At 35.3% G+C, this 18,565-nt stretch overlaps 1 protein-coding gene across 1 annotated transcript in view; it reads left to right on the forward strand.

The window, feature by feature from the left end:
• Positions 1-6,398: 6,398 nt before the first annotated feature.
• LOC105155975 (pleckstrin homology (PH) domain-containing protein) overlaps positions 6,399-18,565 on the forward strand; it is a 64,954-nt gene continuing 52,787 nt past the window's right edge. Inside the window, exons 1-4 of the mRNA XM_088877708.1 lie at positions 6,399-6,717; positions 9,892-9,995; positions 17,844-17,978; positions 18,059-18,109. Of these exons, the coding sequence (XP_088733834.1) occupies positions 6,621-6,717; positions 9,892-9,995; positions 17,844-17,978; positions 18,059-18,109 (387 nt within the window). The 5' untranslated portion in view covers positions 6,399-6,620. The remainder of the gene's footprint in view (positions 6,718-9,891; positions 9,996-17,843; positions 17,979-18,058; positions 18,110-18,565) is intronic.

Consider the following 18,565-nt stretch of genomic DNA (forward strand, 5'->3'; position numbering starts at 1 on the left):
GAGTTCAGGAGGTAAGTATTTCAAATTTATAATACCAAAATGTTTTTGGGTTGAAAATCCGGTTACTTCGAAGTTACAAATTCTGTCTTTCGTTTCGAGTATATTTCCTCCCATTATTGTGGTGATTAAAATTTCTTTATATCCTCTGCACTAAGTCTGTTAAATTTTAGATGTTTGATTTAGGCCTGCGTGATACCTTAATCAGGCGCATACTCAATAAATATTTGTAGTTATTTATATACCCTGTTTGTACCTTACTATGAGAATGTTCATTGGGTTTTAATTGGATTTGGTTTGGATTTTACCCATTAAATTCTTTGTCAATTCTTTTCATATTCAAATTTTAACATGTGTGAATTGTTTATTCCAGAAATTCATATGATTATGATTTTGTTCAAATAATAAATTATTTGATTAATCAATAAAGCCCAAAATATTGTTTATTGGCTTCACAACTTTTGGCTTATGTCCTTGATGTGCCGCACCCGCCAATGTCGGTTCAACCGGAGGGTGTGGCTCTGAGAAGTATCGCTAACAAGTTTATGATGATGTTCAAGCTCGATGCTATATGTTAGCATCTACATTTGATGAGCTGCAAAAGCAAAATGCAGGTATTGCCTATGAACATGATATCCATCTTCACTTACAACGGTTGTATGATGAACATTCTACGGTGGCAAGATATTAGTGTTAAAGGGGCTGTTCGAACACGATGACAAAGGCATTTTGGTCCATCAACATGATCGAAGATGATAAGCTAATAAAAACCTTAAAGAGGGGGCACTAACAAGAAGATGAGAATGTTGGCAAGAAATTGAAGGCGAAAGACAAGTGTCAGCATTGTAACTCAAGCATTCATAGAGGAAATGCAACAAGTATTTCATAGAGCGTCAAATGGTTCTTGTTTGAAATTAATTTATCAATTAATGATACTTTTTGGGTATTAAATATCAACTGTGGTTGTCGCCTATGTAATGATATGCAGGTAATAACAAGATTGAGGGAGCTAGGTACGTAAAAAGAGCAACTGTAGGCTAGGGCACGGAAATTGTTCCCTTTATTCAGATTCTTTATTTTGCAATGGTACATTGACAAATCGTTTGCACTACTCTTCCTAGTGCCTCCATGCTACTCATTCAACAAAGTAACCAAAAAACCATAAACAAAAACAAGATGATCAAGACAACACACAAAACATATTTCCACTAAGAGGACTCGATAGATGGCGTTACCAGAGTCTCTTGATCTCGATCATATACAAGAGATGCCTACTCACGTGCAGTCCTAATCATCTAAATTTAGTCATGGATCATTCTAGGATGAGTTTCACAGATCTTCATCCCTCCTCCTGGGGCTATGCCTTAGAAATGGCAGCATACTTGCTACATAGAGCAAGGTCGCGCCCAAAGTATCATACGAGATGTGGTGCTCTAAAAGACTAAAACTCATCATATTTGAAAACATGGGCCCCTGCTTATGAAAAGTTGGTATTGCAAAACAAATTGGATGCTAGGTCCATTTTGTTCAAATTTGTGGGGCATCCAGAAGAATCCCATGATACTATTTCTATGACTCTATGAGCAAAAGTTGCTTGTGGAGAAATACCACATTTTTGGACAAGGAATTTCTACCGGATAGAAGTGGGAAAGTCATAGTGCTTCAAGAAGTTCAAGATCCACAGAGCGTCCCACAAGCCAAGGTGACACAAGAGCCTACTCTTTCTCTTCAGATACACCCTTAAAGAAGATCCAAAAGGATTTTGAAACCGTCTAATAGGTGTTATGACTTCGTATTAAAGAATAGCAAAGATCCTTCTTTCTTTGGATAATGATCCAAGGGACCATAGTAAGGCAATGTCGGATATCGACTCAGACAAATTAAAAAAAAAAATGATACAAAAGGAATTAGACTCTATGTGCCTGAATAACGTTAAAATCTTGGTAGACCCACCTCCAAGAATTACACCTATAACGTTAAATTTCTTTAGCACAATAGTATAAGATTAATTCTTTGACTTGAGGCATTATAATGGTCTTCTACTAGATCCCTTGTACTTTGGTTTATTTTCTAGTAGTTGAGGTAATCATACAAGGGATATTTTGAGTACAAGGTTGTCCGGTATGAAAGCTAAAGAGTGGCACTCCAACAATTCATCAACTTGTCTTGATGAGTTGGAGATCTCCCATGCTCTCTAATATTTCTTGATTATGAAAGTCCTTGGTCAACCTGTCCAATCAATTCAAGATACAATTTAATTCAATAGCTTGAGTTAAACTTGTAGAGGATTAATCAATTAATTAATTAGTGTAGTCAATTTATTTTTGTCATTTTTCTTTAATCAAGTGTGTTCGGAGCATAAAATTACTAAACAAGAATTAATGTTATATATATTTGGATTAACTGAATTAACTCAATATTAGGAATATTTTAAGGTCCCTCAACTCTCATTCTAAACTATATTCAGCAAAATATTGATGAATTTTAACTTTTTTTTTAAAAAAAAAAGTTAAAAATTATTTGAAATCTTTTTTTCAAATACTTCATAAAAATACAACACAAGAGTTTTAATTTCTTCTAAACATTCATCTTATTCAACATAAAATGCCTAATGGGAAAAATGCAAGCAATCTCCTGTGATATTACAAAAAAAAAAAAAAATTACATCTCTATGTTTTATAAAATGCAACAATTTATCTTTTTATGCTTTTTAGAATGAAATAATTTAGATAAATTACTTTATTTTAAAAAGTATGAAAGAGTAAATTATTATTTTTATTATTATTATCATAAAGGAATAATTTATCCATTTACAATATCGTGAATAAATTGCATGAAGCCCAATACCTAGAGTAATAGAGTTGAAGTTGGTGGGAAGACAAATGACTTAGTGAAAATAGAATTAGTGAGAGGAAATGAGTATGCGTGCATTAACAATGGAATACTCAGTAGAGTATTATGAAGGGAATCAAAGTCAACCAATACAACTACTTATGAAATTAGCTTCAGATCCAATCTCGAAAATTTTCAATTGTTTAACACTAAAGGGAGAGAGAAAAAGAAAGGTATCGTTTGTCTTGCCTTCCCCTATACTCAAAACTTGTAGTGTCACACAAATTAATTTATTTTTTTAATTAACTGTTTTCACGTACATATAATAAATAATAATATTTAATTTTTTTAAATATATTATTAATAAAAATAAAATATATAAATTAACGTATAATATTTTTAAAAAAATTAACTAAAAAATATTATTCACGCAATAAAAAAATTAACATAATAGTGTCACATGAATTCACCATTTGCAAGTCAAAAGTATGTTTCCATTTTATATTAATTAGTGTATATGCATTCAATCCATATATATTTTAATAAAATATATAACATATATATATATATTTTATCTATAATCTATATTATATATATTGCCGTAGGATTTAGAGAAACTATTTTTGGTATATAAAGTGTAGATCGATTAATATGCCATTACTTATATTTCTTTCTTCCCATAATAACTATTAATTATGGGTAAATATTATTATTGAATTATAAATTGGTGTTTAGAATTGCTTTAGTTTCTCAAGTTTATTTTTGACTTTAGTGCTAGCTTTTAAACTTTAGTTTTTGTTTTAATTTGGTCCTTCTGATAAATTTTCGGTGAAAATGTGGCTGGAAAATGATTATGTGACCGACACATGGCTCAGTCTATAAGGGTAATTTTTCATTTCTTTTCCTCTTTTTTCTTTTGATAAAAAAGTAAACATGGTCAGGCCGTGTTCACATACACGGGCTTGTATTTTAGACAAGCAAATTCAACATCTAAACCGAGAGTTACACCACCAAGCCGTATTGAACAATTCGATGGTTTCTTTAATGTAGAACTTTATCTCAATGGGTTGTTGGTCACCGAATCAACAGTTTTTATATAAGGACCAACATTTGGCTTTTGAGCAAGTAGTTAAAGTATTTCTGCCACTTATAATAACAATTAATTTGGCTATTTTACATAATTAAGATATTGAAGTGAAAAAGAAAACTAACTTAAATTGACCATTGTACTATCCAAAAAATCAAAATTCGACGACATTTTCATTGAGAAATGATCAGAAAGACCAACCAATGAGACCAATACTAAAGTTTAAGGATGCTAATTGATAGCAGTAAATAATGAACTTAAATGGCGTTTACTTCACCTAATTAGGTTGAAATAAACAATTAGTATAAATTAATCAAATATTTACAATGAGTTTTGGGTGCTGGGGCTTATTATCGATTCCCGAGCCAATTTACTGTGCAATATTCATAAGTCGTAACTCACCCCACCAGTGGAGGTCGGTTAAATAATTGGGCAAAAAAGGCAGTAAGGGAGTAAAATGTCTATTTCACGCCTTCTTCTTCCCTACTTCCCCATGGTTCCTTCCCCCCTCTTGTCGATCGCCCCCACCCTCTTCGCCCTCGTCTTCTTCCCACCTATTGCATTCCCTCTTGTTCTCTCTATTCACACCCTCCTCCCAAACTAGTCCGTTGGCTGATCTCTGTCATGTATCCTTCTACTTGTAGCGCTCTCTAATTCACTATGTTTAATTATCACTGTTTTACAATTTCATTAATTACAACTTATTTTATAAGTAATTTTTTTTCAACTTGTAAAATAAATTCTATTTTGTCAATATAATATATAAAATATCACAAGAGATAATGATATGGCCAAAAGTTTATATTTACTCTCTCCAAATATCCTCATATACATAACTTCAAAGAAAAACAGCGTAACAACCAACAATGCAAAATTTTAAACACAAACCGTAAAAGACTAGTATATTTAATAACCACACAACCAAAAATCTCGATTCAAATATCACAGTTGACTCACCTAATAAGAATAATGGCATGGCTCAAAGTCTAATATGACTCGTTAGTGTGACATATATCCTGAAAAATACGTTGCAAGAATAAACTGCCTAAATAGTAAGTATAACTAACCAGTCTATATATATACACACAGGCAGCAAGCCACGTATATTGCAATCACATCAACTAACTAATATTCGACATATAGCAACAGCAAATATAAGGGATAATACATGCCCACAACTACAAATAAGTCCATGACATAACATTTGACGTTATCGTTTATTTTCTAATGACCCTACTTACTCTAATTGGAGTACATCAATTTATGATTTTGGAGGCCGTCATCATCTCCATCAATGTCATATCATATATAGTACATGATAGTCGTTGTATGTAATATCTCTACAATATCTATCCGAGTATGTAGCAATATCAATACAAGACATCACAATAATCTTGTCTGTTGTTCGACGCCTACAAATTATTTCTCTGCCGGCCTATAAATTATATTTAATTGAACAAATATACTAAAAATTTTGAATTACACACACATATTAAGTATACTTCAATCACTAATATATTTTCAAAGGGAAGATACTTAAACTAACTACTTTCATTGGGTGTAAGGACTAAAATGCCCTCAAATATACTTATTTGTTACACAATACAACTATTAATTTAACCAATTGACTTCATCAATAATTTTTTATTTAAGCTAATTCAAAATCTTTTTTTATCAATTTTGATGGATAATCATTTTATCTTTCCTACTTTTTTATCTCGTTAAATAAAATATCTTCAAAATTTAAAATATGCACATGCATCAAGTAGATTGATCATTAGTACTATTAGTTAATAAGATACAAACTAGAATAACCAATTTTGATATTCATTTAATGTATTAACTAAATTGACCCTACACAATTCAAAAAAAAGAAAAAGTCAATTTTAATTTGACATTTCTTTTCTTTACTTTATTTCTTGAAGGAATAATTATACTTTTCTTTCTTGAGATTTGGTGTAATTACACGTAAATTTTTATAGTTTGAAAAATTACAGTCTTAGAAATAAGTTCCTCCATTAGTCAAAATATACTGAATTTGCTGATATTACCAAAAAAAAATTGAATGAGAATTGATATTTACCCTTGATTGACTTATTACTAACTTATTGTAGGTCAAACAATTTTTTTCGAACCAAACTACTCTTATAACGGTAAAGATATACACCTTCCCGCATGCAATAATATATGAAGATATATGAGAGTAATTTGGTTATAAAAAAATTATTTGACCTGCTATAAGTTAATAATAAATCAATTGGGGGTAAATATAAATTTTTTTTTAAATTTTTTATTAATTATTAATAAATTTAGTAATTAATGAAAAAATTTACTTATTAGATATGAGTAATCTCGAGAAATATAATATAAGATGTAATTTTTCAAATTACACCAAATTTTAAACGAGGGAAGCGTAATTATCCTTTCCTAAAAGTTAAAAATGTGTTTCTTAAAACACATGTACATTTCCTTTGTGATATTCTTTATTGAGAACAACGTGGCCTTGGCTTGGTAAACCGAAGAAACTTCACGATTCTCCTTTTGCCGACTTTGTTCGTTTCAACTCCAAGAAATACATAGCATACATGCTCACGCACACACACATACACTGTCTGTGTAGACGATGATGTGTGAATAGGGTTGGGGAATCATATATCCTATGTAGAATCAGTCATTGATTTCGGAAACTTACGGAATTCGGAAGATGTTGGAGGATCAGGTTGCGTATCTGTTACAGAGATATTTGGGGAACTATGTCAGAGGGCTCAACAAAGAAGCACTCAAGATCAGCGTTTGGCGAGGTCATCCATTTTTCTATTCCTCATTTTCAATTCGCTGGTGGTTTTGCTGTTTACTTGATTATTGAGCTTTGTATCGCATGTAGGAAAGGTGAACTGGTTTGCTGCCCACGTTTTGTGCTCTCATTTTGTTATACATGCATAGATATGTGAATGGAATTCCTGTCTGGAATGTTATGATTTTAGAACAAATTGATAATCCTTCATTGCATCATAAACACGCTTGAGTTCTGGTTGAGACGAGGGTGGTTATGGTTGAGTTGCTTTGCTTGAGAGGATGCCGTACAGTGTGGTTTGGTGAGTGTAAGTTTCTTTTTCCCGTCTCTCTACTGTGGTTTTTCAGCATTCTGAACATTCTTATCATGAATGTTATCAAAAGCTGGGTTGTAAGCAATGAGCTTACTGAGGTTTGGTACTAGTGTTGACATGTGGTTTTCTTGGGATGAGTTATTAGTTGATTAGCTAAAATTAAATTTTTGTTATGTGTATTTAGCTCGGGTTCAATGCCAAAGCCCGTGATAAGTTTGCACATGTGCCTATTTCAGGGAAAGAATGAAGTCTTTATTTTATTTTTGGTTAGCTAATTGGGCAAAAGTATCCTATTAGTTCGGTGTTGTCTTTCATTTCAATTAATTTATCTATAGTTAAGTATGTTAGTGTAATAGATATTGGAGATCTAGGAAAAATCTTAAACTCGAAGTAGATCCTTGTCACTTGGTCGTGTTTGAAAGTAAACCCTGTATCCATAAATTAATGGTGCTGAACTTTCTGGATTTTGAGATCTAGCTGAACAATTCTTCCTACTTTCTAAATCTCCCCAGTTCTTGAGGTTATGGAAACTCTGTGTTTGTAAATGCCTATTTCTTCATGTGGGAGACTCTTTCTAAACTTTGTGAGAGAAGAACAAAGAAAATAGTTAATAACCAGGAAGTAGTACTATGATAGCATATTATGATTAAAAGGGGTTCTGTAACTCAAAATCAACAATGAGTGTAAAGTATTTGGTACTTTTTCATGTTTTGGTTTTGCTTTCTGTACTTGAAATGTAGGGGGGTGAAGAATAGTATCGGGCTTGCAAAAGATCTGATAGGTCAAGCGTTCAATAATCACTAAGCTATCTTCGAACGTTGTAGATATCATAACATGTTGTCTAGGGCACTTGGGATGTTTTTTGATATCTAGAGGATGCTGCTATTCCAACATTTAACTGTCGAGGAGCAGTATCAAGTGATCCTCCTGGCCTTTCTATTTTTTCTGTGTAATATTTTACTAGAGGACTTAAAAATATTTTAATTTTGAGATTTTTGGGACAATTACATATGAAGAATGATATAGCTATTAGTTACTGTCTGGAAGGAATATATATTGCTAGTAGCTTTGAACTTGTAGTCACTTACTCTACATTCCACATAGATTAGGTAACATAGAACTTTCTAACAATACTCTGTGGTGTGCTTTGATTTAATGTTTTCTACACTTTAGCAGAGTATTCTAGTTCATAGGGAATAACATATTATATTGCGAGATTCCATATCTAATATCGATAAATTGAAAAATGCTACATGGATAATGGATTTTTTTCTCTTTGCTCGACACTAAAGTAGGATGTGTTTTTGAATTGGAACTGTTGTATGGGTACTTTGGGAGGGAAACGGGGGAGAATTACATCAGTTATCCTAGGAGGAGCTAATGTTCCATTCCATTGGGGGCTTCAGGTGCAAAACATGGGGAGTGTGCAATAGGCATTTATGGACATTTAAGTCGCATATCCAATGCAGTGTTCTTGTTAGGCGCAATGGATTTCTGACCTGATTGTAAGAAAATTCGATGGAATTGAACAGTCCTGTGCCACATGGAAGAGAAATAAAGTACGTGCAAGCATTCTCAAGGTTGTTGCATATTTTAATGTAATGGGCTAGTTGACATAGGTTGACTTCTCTGCAATTTGAGAATAGGTTCTCTGTAAGAAGTTTTCTCTAGCTGTATCTTTGGAGTTGCAGTTTGACAAGAAGTCCCGCTACAGGCTCTGTACGAAAGGGAATTAGGTGCATTTCCATGGAGGGGTAGTGTCTTTAAGAGAGGTATCTTTTGTATAAAGAAGCATCTAAATCCATTGTAATAGTTGGTATTTTGTGCCGGAAAATCATCTCCTGTTGCTGCTAGTGCCTGGAAAATTAGTTTGGGCATGGTATAGGAGTTGGTCTTCTGTTGCTCTTAGCTATTGCTATAATTGAATTGATGGTTGCTAGACTTGTGAGTTGGGCAGCTCCTCTGTTTGGACTCAATATGGAGTCTGCCTATATGAGTAGGGTGTTTCTGTAGCGCCCTATCCTACGATAATTGTGGGGTGAGTATAAATTGTATGATACTTTAACTTATTGGGCTGAAAAATGTGCTGGTTCATGGTAATATGCTAAAAGGTTTGAAGTTTGACCCCAGTCTAATTAGTAGCTCTTGGGCTTCTAGAATTGCTAAATTCCTTAAGTAGTAGCTTGTTCCTTTGGAGTTTCGCACTTGGAAGGGGATACAAAATGATATTCAATGAATTTCCAAAAGTTTCACCTGCGCGATTATTGGAGTTTTTGTATTCTCATTTGCCATTCTGGACGAAGTCTGTACAAGAAGTCCATGAGGCTGTCTTCTGTTAGTTGTTTCCTTTTTCAGTATCCTTTTCCTGGGACATGTAGACAAGTATGGGGAACATTGCTTCGTGGAGGGCAATGGGATGGCTCTGATCAGAACTTATAGATTGAAGTGAATGGCACATTTTTGTTATGCTGTGGGGCTGGAAATACAGTTCTTTCCTTTTCCTTTTCCTTTCTTGTTTCTTAGTTTTTGCCTTCTGAAAATTTGTTAATATTCAAGAAATATGTAAATCAATCTACCATAATCGATGCATTGTTTTGTAATTAAGTGATGAAACCCCCGTTCTCTGGAATTATGTGCTGAATATGGGAATTCACTAAAACTTATTGTCACTTCTGAATGTTTCTGAAATATGCTTTAAATTTGCTGACATCAATGAATTTTTTTGCAGTTAGATGCTGAAACTAAGTGTTGAAATTCATGGACTTTATCTGTTTATGTCCCATATTTATTAGATTTATTATATTAATGATGCCTTTTTGCTCCTTAAGAATTTGACAAACCCTAGTACGCTCTTTGAGTATTCAACAGGTGACGTAGAGTTAACAAATATGCAACTGAAACCAGAGGCACTCAATGCATTGAAGTTACCTGTGAAGGTTAAGGCCGGGTTTCTTGGTTCGGTGAAGCTTAAGGTTTGTGGGGTTTTTTATTGTCTGTTCGCCAAAGAAGTCATATGTTGCTTTTATCAGTTGAAATATGTTATACCCAGTCTTGAACTGTCTGCCTTACATTTTCTTTACCTTTTTGCATCAGTGTCCCACCATTTATGCTGTTATAGTGAATTATGGTTAGCTGCTGGTTGGATAAATGTGACAGGAAACATGCTCTCAACAGAAGAAATTGTCAATCCTTTCTAGAATTTACTTATTTTTGTCAGCTTGGATACTGCATGTCTTTTGTAGGAACCAAATCAATGACATATTTCAATAAGTCCATGAGATAAGGGGCGTTATAGCCAGTCTTAAACTGTCTGCTTTACATTGTTTAACCTCTATCACGTCATTGTCGTTACAGTGAATTATGGTTAGCTACTGGTTGGATAACAAGTCCACAACAGAATATATGGTCAATCCTCTCTAGAATTTACTTATTTTTGTTAGTTTGGAAACTGGGTATGTCTTTAGTAGGAACAAAGAAATGAGATTAAGAGATTTTAAGATATCCACGAGTTAACAGGTTTTTGATGTACAACATTTGGAGGGGAAGTTTGGTAATAAAGACTTCTTGACTGTTATGTAAAGTTGCTTTGACATGGTGGCAAGACAGTTTCAAAAGTTGACCACGGTAGGTATAAGTGATACACTAAAAGCAAGGACGTCTTTATGTACTTCAGTTTTGGATTTTGAGTTGGGTACCATATTATTATCACACTTCTTTTAAGGAAATTGATTGAATTATTTGATATTTCATTCTCAAAGTAAGCATGAATAGGTAGTGTATTCTTCTATGCACATGTAAAATAGGGTCACAGACCACTTCTACTTTATTGGTGTAGAAGAGAGAACAATTGCATTGTATTTTGTTGACTAACCCTGTCTTAAATGTATGGAGATGGGATGAAGAGTTAATTACAAATCAACGATCCACCTACCAAACGAATCCTGACCACCTTCTAGCAAATCTTCTAATAACCTCCCTCAAGTTGGATCATCTATACCACTCATGTCTAGCTTGTTACACAAATTGTGAAACTGGTTGTTCCTAGATTTTTAGTGAAAAGATCAGCTCGCTCCTTTGAAGAACTAACTGGGGTACGTAAAATATTTTGTGAGTTTTGTTTCTTGCTCATGGAAAAATGGATTACTTGCAATTTGAAGAGTTACTTGATTGCTATGTGACACTTGGTTCCCGTCAAATTTTATACCCTCACTATGAAGGGGAATCACTCCTATATTTAACTTGTGGACTTGATCTTACAACTGTAGTTTGATTCTTGCTATGCTAATTTTATGAGATACCCCACGATATGCATGAGACCTAGATGTAGACGACTTGTCATCTTGGATCTAGCATAATCTGCGTCAGATGAAGCTTCTCATCACAACTAAATGAGCCTTCATATGTTAGTTGTCCCATCTATTTGATATCTAAGGTTAACACCCATCGAGAAGCAACCACCTCTATATCACAAGTAACTTGGACAAACTCTAAGTCCCCTGAGAAATAAGAGCTAATTTTTCTGCAGAAAGTAAGAAAAGAAAAGAGAATGTTGTGTATATTACTGATTATTCCACCTCTATATATAGTGGTGGAATTAAGGATAACTACAACTTATTGAATAACAATCAAAGATACGTATCTGAAACAAATAAGAAAAGATATGCACAAATAAGAAAAGATATACACAAATCCTAAATATTCTAACAGTCCCACTCAAGCTGGAGCAAATACATCAATCATCATGTGTAGCTTGTTACACAAAATATCAAAACGCTTTGCCTTGGTAAAAATATCTGCTCTTTGCGCTCTGAAGCAGGAGTGAAGAGGGAGTGCAATTTTCCTGACTCCCTCACGAACGAAGTGACAATCGACCTCAATATGTTTTGTCCTCTCATGGAAAATAGGATTACTAACAATATGAATTGCTGCTTGATTGTCACAGTGCATAGGTCTAGGGTCATCATACATGAAACCTAACTGTTTCAGCAGATTCTTTAACCACAAAACTTTACTTGTGGTGTGTGCCATAGCTCGATATTCAGCCTCTGAACTTGATGTAGAAAAAAATGCCAAGTCACAAGGTTCCCACCAACATAGGTGCAATATCCAGAAGTAGATTTTTCCTATCATCTTTCAACCAACATAATCTGCATCAGGATAAGCTTCTATCTTTACGTGTTCATGTCGCTCGAATAATAACCCTTTACTAAGGGATGCCTTTATATACTTCAAAATCCTTAGAGAGCAGCTTGACCGTGGCTTATCCATAAACTGACTAACTAAGCCAACGACGAAGGAGATATCAGGCCTAGTCACGGTTAAGTAGATTAGCTTGCCAGCAGTCTTCTATACTTTGTCTTGTTTTCCAAATAATTACCATCATCATTCCAGAAATTAGGATTAGAATCCATAGGAGTGTCCACCGGTTTAGCGCCGAGTAAGCCTGCTTCTTGAATGAGATCATGAGCATATTTTCTCTGAGATAGAGAGACCCATGCTTGCTCTGAGTGATTTCAATCCACAAGAAATACCTTGGCCTCCCCAAATCTTGTGACGAAGTGCTTCCGTAGGCATGTCATGGCGTCTTCTATTCCAGCAACATCACTACTGCAAGAACGATCATCAACATCACTACAGCAATATCATCAACGTAGACTGCAAAGAACGACCATACCGGATCCCTTAGTTCGGACAAAGACTGAATGATCTGCTTGGCACCTCAAAAACCCAAACTCACCAGTATTACAACTGAAATTATCAAACCACGTTCTAGGACTTTGTTTGAGACCATAAAGACTTCAATTTGCACACCAATGTTGCGACTCCCTGTGAGCAACATAACTCTCACAACATAACCAGGAGGTTGATAGTTCCATTCAAGTCACCATATAAGAAAGCATTTTTTTATGTCCATCTGATACATCGGCCACTTGATCTCAACTGCCAAGGAAAATAATACGCGAATAGAGTTAAGGTGAGCAACGCGTGAAAATGTTTCAAAATAATCTACTTTATACGTCCGTGTAAAGCCCTTTGCAACTAGACGAGTTTTATATTGTTCAAGTGTTCCATCAGCCTGAAATTTGAGGGTAAATACCCACCGGTAAGCAACAACATCGGCGTTAGGAGGTACTCTACAAGCTCCCATGCCCCCTGTGAAATGATAGCAGATATCTCCTCGTCCATTGCCATCTTCCACGTGAAGTGCCTCAAAATAAGAAAGAGGGATAGAAACACATGATAGGGAGGGAAACAAAGTCCGATAGGTATTGATAGGAAAGAGAGTGAGCCAAGGGATGAGCAGTGCACGCCTTTTACCTTTGTGAAGAGCAATGGGGAGATCATTGTCACATGGAGCTGCTGGGGTGTTAGAGGAAGACCATGCGAATCAGCAATCATGGTAGTGGTTGAACAATTATGTTGGGAATACCCGTGTAATGGTCGTGTAGGTTTTTCTGTATGTTGGAATAGACAATGCATGGTCAGGTAAGGGAAGTGAGGTAGCAGGAATGGCGGGGGAAGACTTTGTTGAGTAATTAGCAGTGGACTCAAAGGAGGTAACATCTGGGGAGGTAAAGGACCGGCAAGACTTGGGATCATAAAACCGATACCCCTTTTGTGCCTGTGAATAACCCAAAAATTTACATTTAACGGAGCGAGGAGAAAGTTTATCAAGATTAGGAGAATGGAGATGAACGAAACACACACACCCAAAGACCCGAGGAGTTACCCCAAATAGGGGCTTTCCAGGGATAAGACAAATGTGCAGTATCCCCACTGAAGACATTGGAAGGCATACGGTTAATAAGATAACAAGCATTGAGAATATCATCCCCAATAAGACTTGGGAACATGCATATGTGCCATTATAATCCGAGCAACATCGAGAAGATGGCCTGTTTACGTTCTGCTACAACTTTATTGTTGATAACTATAGACAATCAGTTGGTGAACTGATTCTCGGGTGAGAGGCAGGAACGCAATGTTATACTACACCGTATTGTTGAGAGGTATATGGGCAAGAGGTTTGATGAAAATGCCTTTGGAATCACAAAAGTCCGAAAACCGCTTTTGGACAAACTCAAGGGCATTGTTAGTATGAAATATACGAATATTAACCGAAAATTGCGGTTTTATTTCATTATAAAAGGAAGTGATGATAGTAGGGACCTGAGATCTATTTTTGAGTAAATAGACCCAAGTCATTCTAGAGTAATCATCAACAAAGGTAATAAAGTACCGAAACCTACCAATACGCTCAATACGACATGGACCCACAATATGAGAATGAACTAAACTAAAAAGAGAGGAACTACGGTTGTCAATTCGAGGGGAAAAACTAGCACAATGGTGCTTTCCCAATTCACATGAGTCAACTCAATAGGTAAGACTTGTTTAAGGTAGGTAGGGACAGATGTCTAGGACGACAATGCCACTGAAGAGGGGAGACACAGGCAGAAAGAGCACGAGCATCCACACGTGTAGATGTGTCTAGAAAGTATAGACCACCATGCTCTTGACTGCCACCAATCGTCCTCCGTGTTTGCAGATCTTGGAACACACGATAAGAAGGAAAGAAGGTTACTCGTAGTGATGATGTTGGAATAGAAGAGGCCACGACATACCTAGGCCTCCCAAATTATTCCACCTCTATTTATAGTGGTGGAATTAAGGATAAGTACAACTTATTGGATAAAAATCAAACATACCTATCTAAAACAAATAAGAAAAGATATTTGCAAATCCTAAATATTCTAACAGATTCTTCATTCATAACCATCTCCTACCTAGGATATTGAAGCGTCTCATGATAAAGACCTGGGAATATAGAGGGAGGAAAGAGAGACACCAAAAGTATGATAAATAGGACTAAGATGATCAAGAGAAAGAAAATTATCTAATGTGTCCACGGTCGACTGTTTACCTTTGTGAAGTGCAATGGAAAATGATTGGAAATGATCCTCAGATGTTGGATAGGAAGATAATTGAGGAACTGCAACAAGGAAGATTAGGTGGAGCTGTAAACATGATAGATCGAGGTTGCTGATGATGCGAGTACACCTTTAGTCGTCTAGAAGGTATCTTTGCGTTGGTAGGAGTAGAGAAGGATGGCACCGGTAAGGGATGACAATTAGAAGTAACCCCAGAGAAAGGTTCGTTCCTCGAGCACTAAGAAGTGCACTCAAAGATGGTAGCATCAACATAGGTGAAGAATTGCTGAGATACCATCTCATATAGTGATACCCTTTTATGTACGTGAATACCCAAGAAATATGCTCTAGGGATTGAAGAGATATTTTCTCAAGCTCAAGGGAGGAAATATGAATAGAAAACAGACAACCAAAGGTTTGAGGAGTGATGCTGAAGAGTGGCCTATCAGGGTAAAGACAAGGAAATAAAATATCGCCATGAAGAGCACTTGAGATTAAAACGATATTCAAGCAATAAGGATTATATCCCCCCAGAAAAACTTTAGAATGTTTGTCTGAAATCATCATAGACTGGTAATGTAGAATCTGTTGTTATTCATAAGAGTCAGAGACTTCATTTTGGACAAATTCTAGTGCACTATCTGTACAATGTGCACGGACATTAATAGAAAATTGGACTTCTAATTTATTATGGAAAGAATTGATTGCACATGGGACTTAAGATTTAGTAAATAAACAGAAGTAAAAGAGTACTCAGCCTAGCAATAGATTCAACACGATAAGGTCCCAAGACATTAGAATAAACCAAACTAAAGGAGTCGAACTATGTTATTTGACTTGGAAAGAAAGCATATGATGCTTTCTTAACTTACAAGACTCAAATTCAAAAATAGAAATAAAAGACTTAAAGGATAGAACTCCTTCAAGTTGCGTAAAGAGGAATGGGGAGATAGACATAGATAGAGCATTAGCATTCCTTAGTGAACTTGTGTATTGATAGTGGAGATGAGCATTTCTCATGATCACCACTAATCAACCTCTTTGTATATAGGTCCTAAAAAGCACAATAGAAAAGAAATGCTAAATACCAATTGTAAAATTTTGTTAGGTCAACTAATAGAGAGCAGACTAACAGAAATCTAGTAGCAAAGAAGGCATTATTAAGTGTAAGAGATTTAGCAGGATGAACTGTACTAGATTGAGAGATGGGAGAGTGAGAACTGTTAACAAGATGAATGCATCCTCACTCCAAGCTACGCCTGTTGAGCATGATGCATTGAGATTTCCTCTTCTGTGGACGCACCAGAGTATGGCTTGAGACCGGAAGAGCTAGGAAGAGCTGTATTAGGAGCAATGGTATACCATACTTGGAGGGAGAGAAAAACAGGATCTATGTATGCAATTCGAATAAATTAAAAGATAAATGGGGCCTATAAAATCAATTAGACCATGATTTCAATCCTTTTTTTTTTCCTGAAAATGAAACAGAAAACCATTCGTACTCAAAACTCAAGTTAGATATCTCTCAAATAGCTGAAAGGAAAAATCTTTAGTCAATTTCATTTATTGAGTGGTCTTTACCCGCTTTAGTTTTTTCGTTTAAAATTCTATTTGATTCTTTAGTCTGATCCAGTTATTGAGATTATCGAGATAATTAAGACGGTGTTTCCTTACTTCCTACTTGCTGTATGCTCTTTACTATATTAGACAACTTCCTACTTGCTGTATGCTCTTTATGATATAGACAAAGAAAAACAGACTTTTGTACTACTGATTTGGGATTTGGATATAGAACCTGAACCCGACATCCAAGACTCACGGACTCACCATGAGACATGACAAAGGCACCTGAATTGAAAGCTCATTTTACTACAGGGAGAATATTCTCATACAAATACGTGAATTTTTCTCATAGGAATACATATCATGATGCATTTCACGCCCCCTTTGTAGAGGTAAGAACATAAAATTGGTGCTGACAGATTTCTCCATGCTATTCAAAAGCCAAGTCTTAGAGTAGTCAGTTTGTTCCCATGTAGAATAACTAGTATCCTTGAGTCCAAAGGACTAGATAGAATAAGCATAAGTTTGTTCAAAGGTGCCGAGCAAGAATTTGAAAACCTGGTCTATAGTTTTGACCATTCAATTTGGCAGTGATATAGAGCGCCCTTATTGGGGATGCAGGTGTTATTAGAAATAGAAGAGCCGACAGGCTAATCAGGTGGGACCAGGTAAAGTATTGATGTCTATGGCTAAATGCACAGAGAACAATGCCGTCATACTCCTTTGTAGTACTTATAAAAGGTGGTAACTAATTGATAAAGTTTCATGGTTCATATGGATCCACCTAGATACTGGGATAAATTCTTCCCTTCCCATAGTTCGTTGTGTTTATGAACTTATTTTTCTAATATAACTTCATCTAGCATGCCCAGCTTCAGGGGGGGGGGGGGAATCAGGTGTTTGATAAATGAGATGTCATATAAATGCTTGAGTGCAGTTAATTCTAGCGTTACATGTGCCTTCGCATGATACATTAATGAATAGGTTCAATGCTGAATTTGTTGATCTGATTGTTAATGGATGAGCAGTTGATTCTTCGATCTGGCATGTATGTTAATAAATTAATACACATTAGTAGTAACCTATGTACTTTTATCCATGTAGAGTGTTGAAAAAAAAATCAGATCTGAATCCTACAATATATTTTTCCTATTATCTTTGATTGTTAGAATTTGTTTTTATCTATCAGTTGTTAATTTAAGGTGTTGTGTATGAATGCATTAAAGATTGTTAGATCTCATACATATTTAATTACTAGAGGATTCAATAACTATAGTCTTTTTATGTTTATTTTACATTACTTTTGTAATGTGCCCTTTATAACAGGTTCCATGGAGCAGGCTTGGCCAAGATCCTGTTTTGGTTTACCTGGATCGCATCTTTTTATTAGCTGAGCCTGCAACCCAGGTCGAAGGATCTAGTGAAGATGCCATCCAAGAAATTAAGAAGAGTCGGATACGAGTGAGAATTATATTTTGATTCTATATTGGCCATTATACTTGTTGTTTTGTGTATTGTAAATTAAAATTATCTTTGAACAGGAGATGGAAATGAAGTTGTTGGAGAGTCAACAACGGCTGAATTCAGAAATGGTATGATATTTTTAAGTGGCACATACATCCATTCTAATCCTAATTGCTCACTCTTCGAAGCTAAGCTATGAGAAACGTGATCCGTATCTCCTTTCCGTCTTGAATTTGGGAGCTACATGCCAATAAAAACTACTGTGTCTATTCATGATTATAAGTGAGAGTCAAGAGATACATGTGACTTACCCTGGAAGACATGAATATACTGGTTTTTTGTTTAGCTCAATATCCAAATATTGATCCTTCGGGCAAAGGTTGTGTACGTGTCCAACGTATCCAAAACTTGACATGGTGAAGAGCGGTGCCAGGCAGTTGCTGGATGGACTCTTTTGGGGAATAACATAGAAAGGATTGAATAAGAACAATGAAGGAATAAGTAACAAGAATTGAGGTAAATTAGGTGGGGAGAGAAAAGAAACAGGGGAAGATGGAGAAAAAGAAGCCGAATACAAGAAGGGA

The sequence above is a fragment of the Sesamum indicum genome, linkage group LG2 (assembly GCF_026168435.1).
Source record: "Sesamum indicum cultivar Baizhima isolate 11 linkage group LG2, ASM2616843v1, whole genome shotgun sequence".
Lineage (NCBI taxonomy): Eukaryota > Viridiplantae > Streptophyta > Magnoliopsida > Lamiales > Pedaliaceae > Sesamum > Sesamum indicum.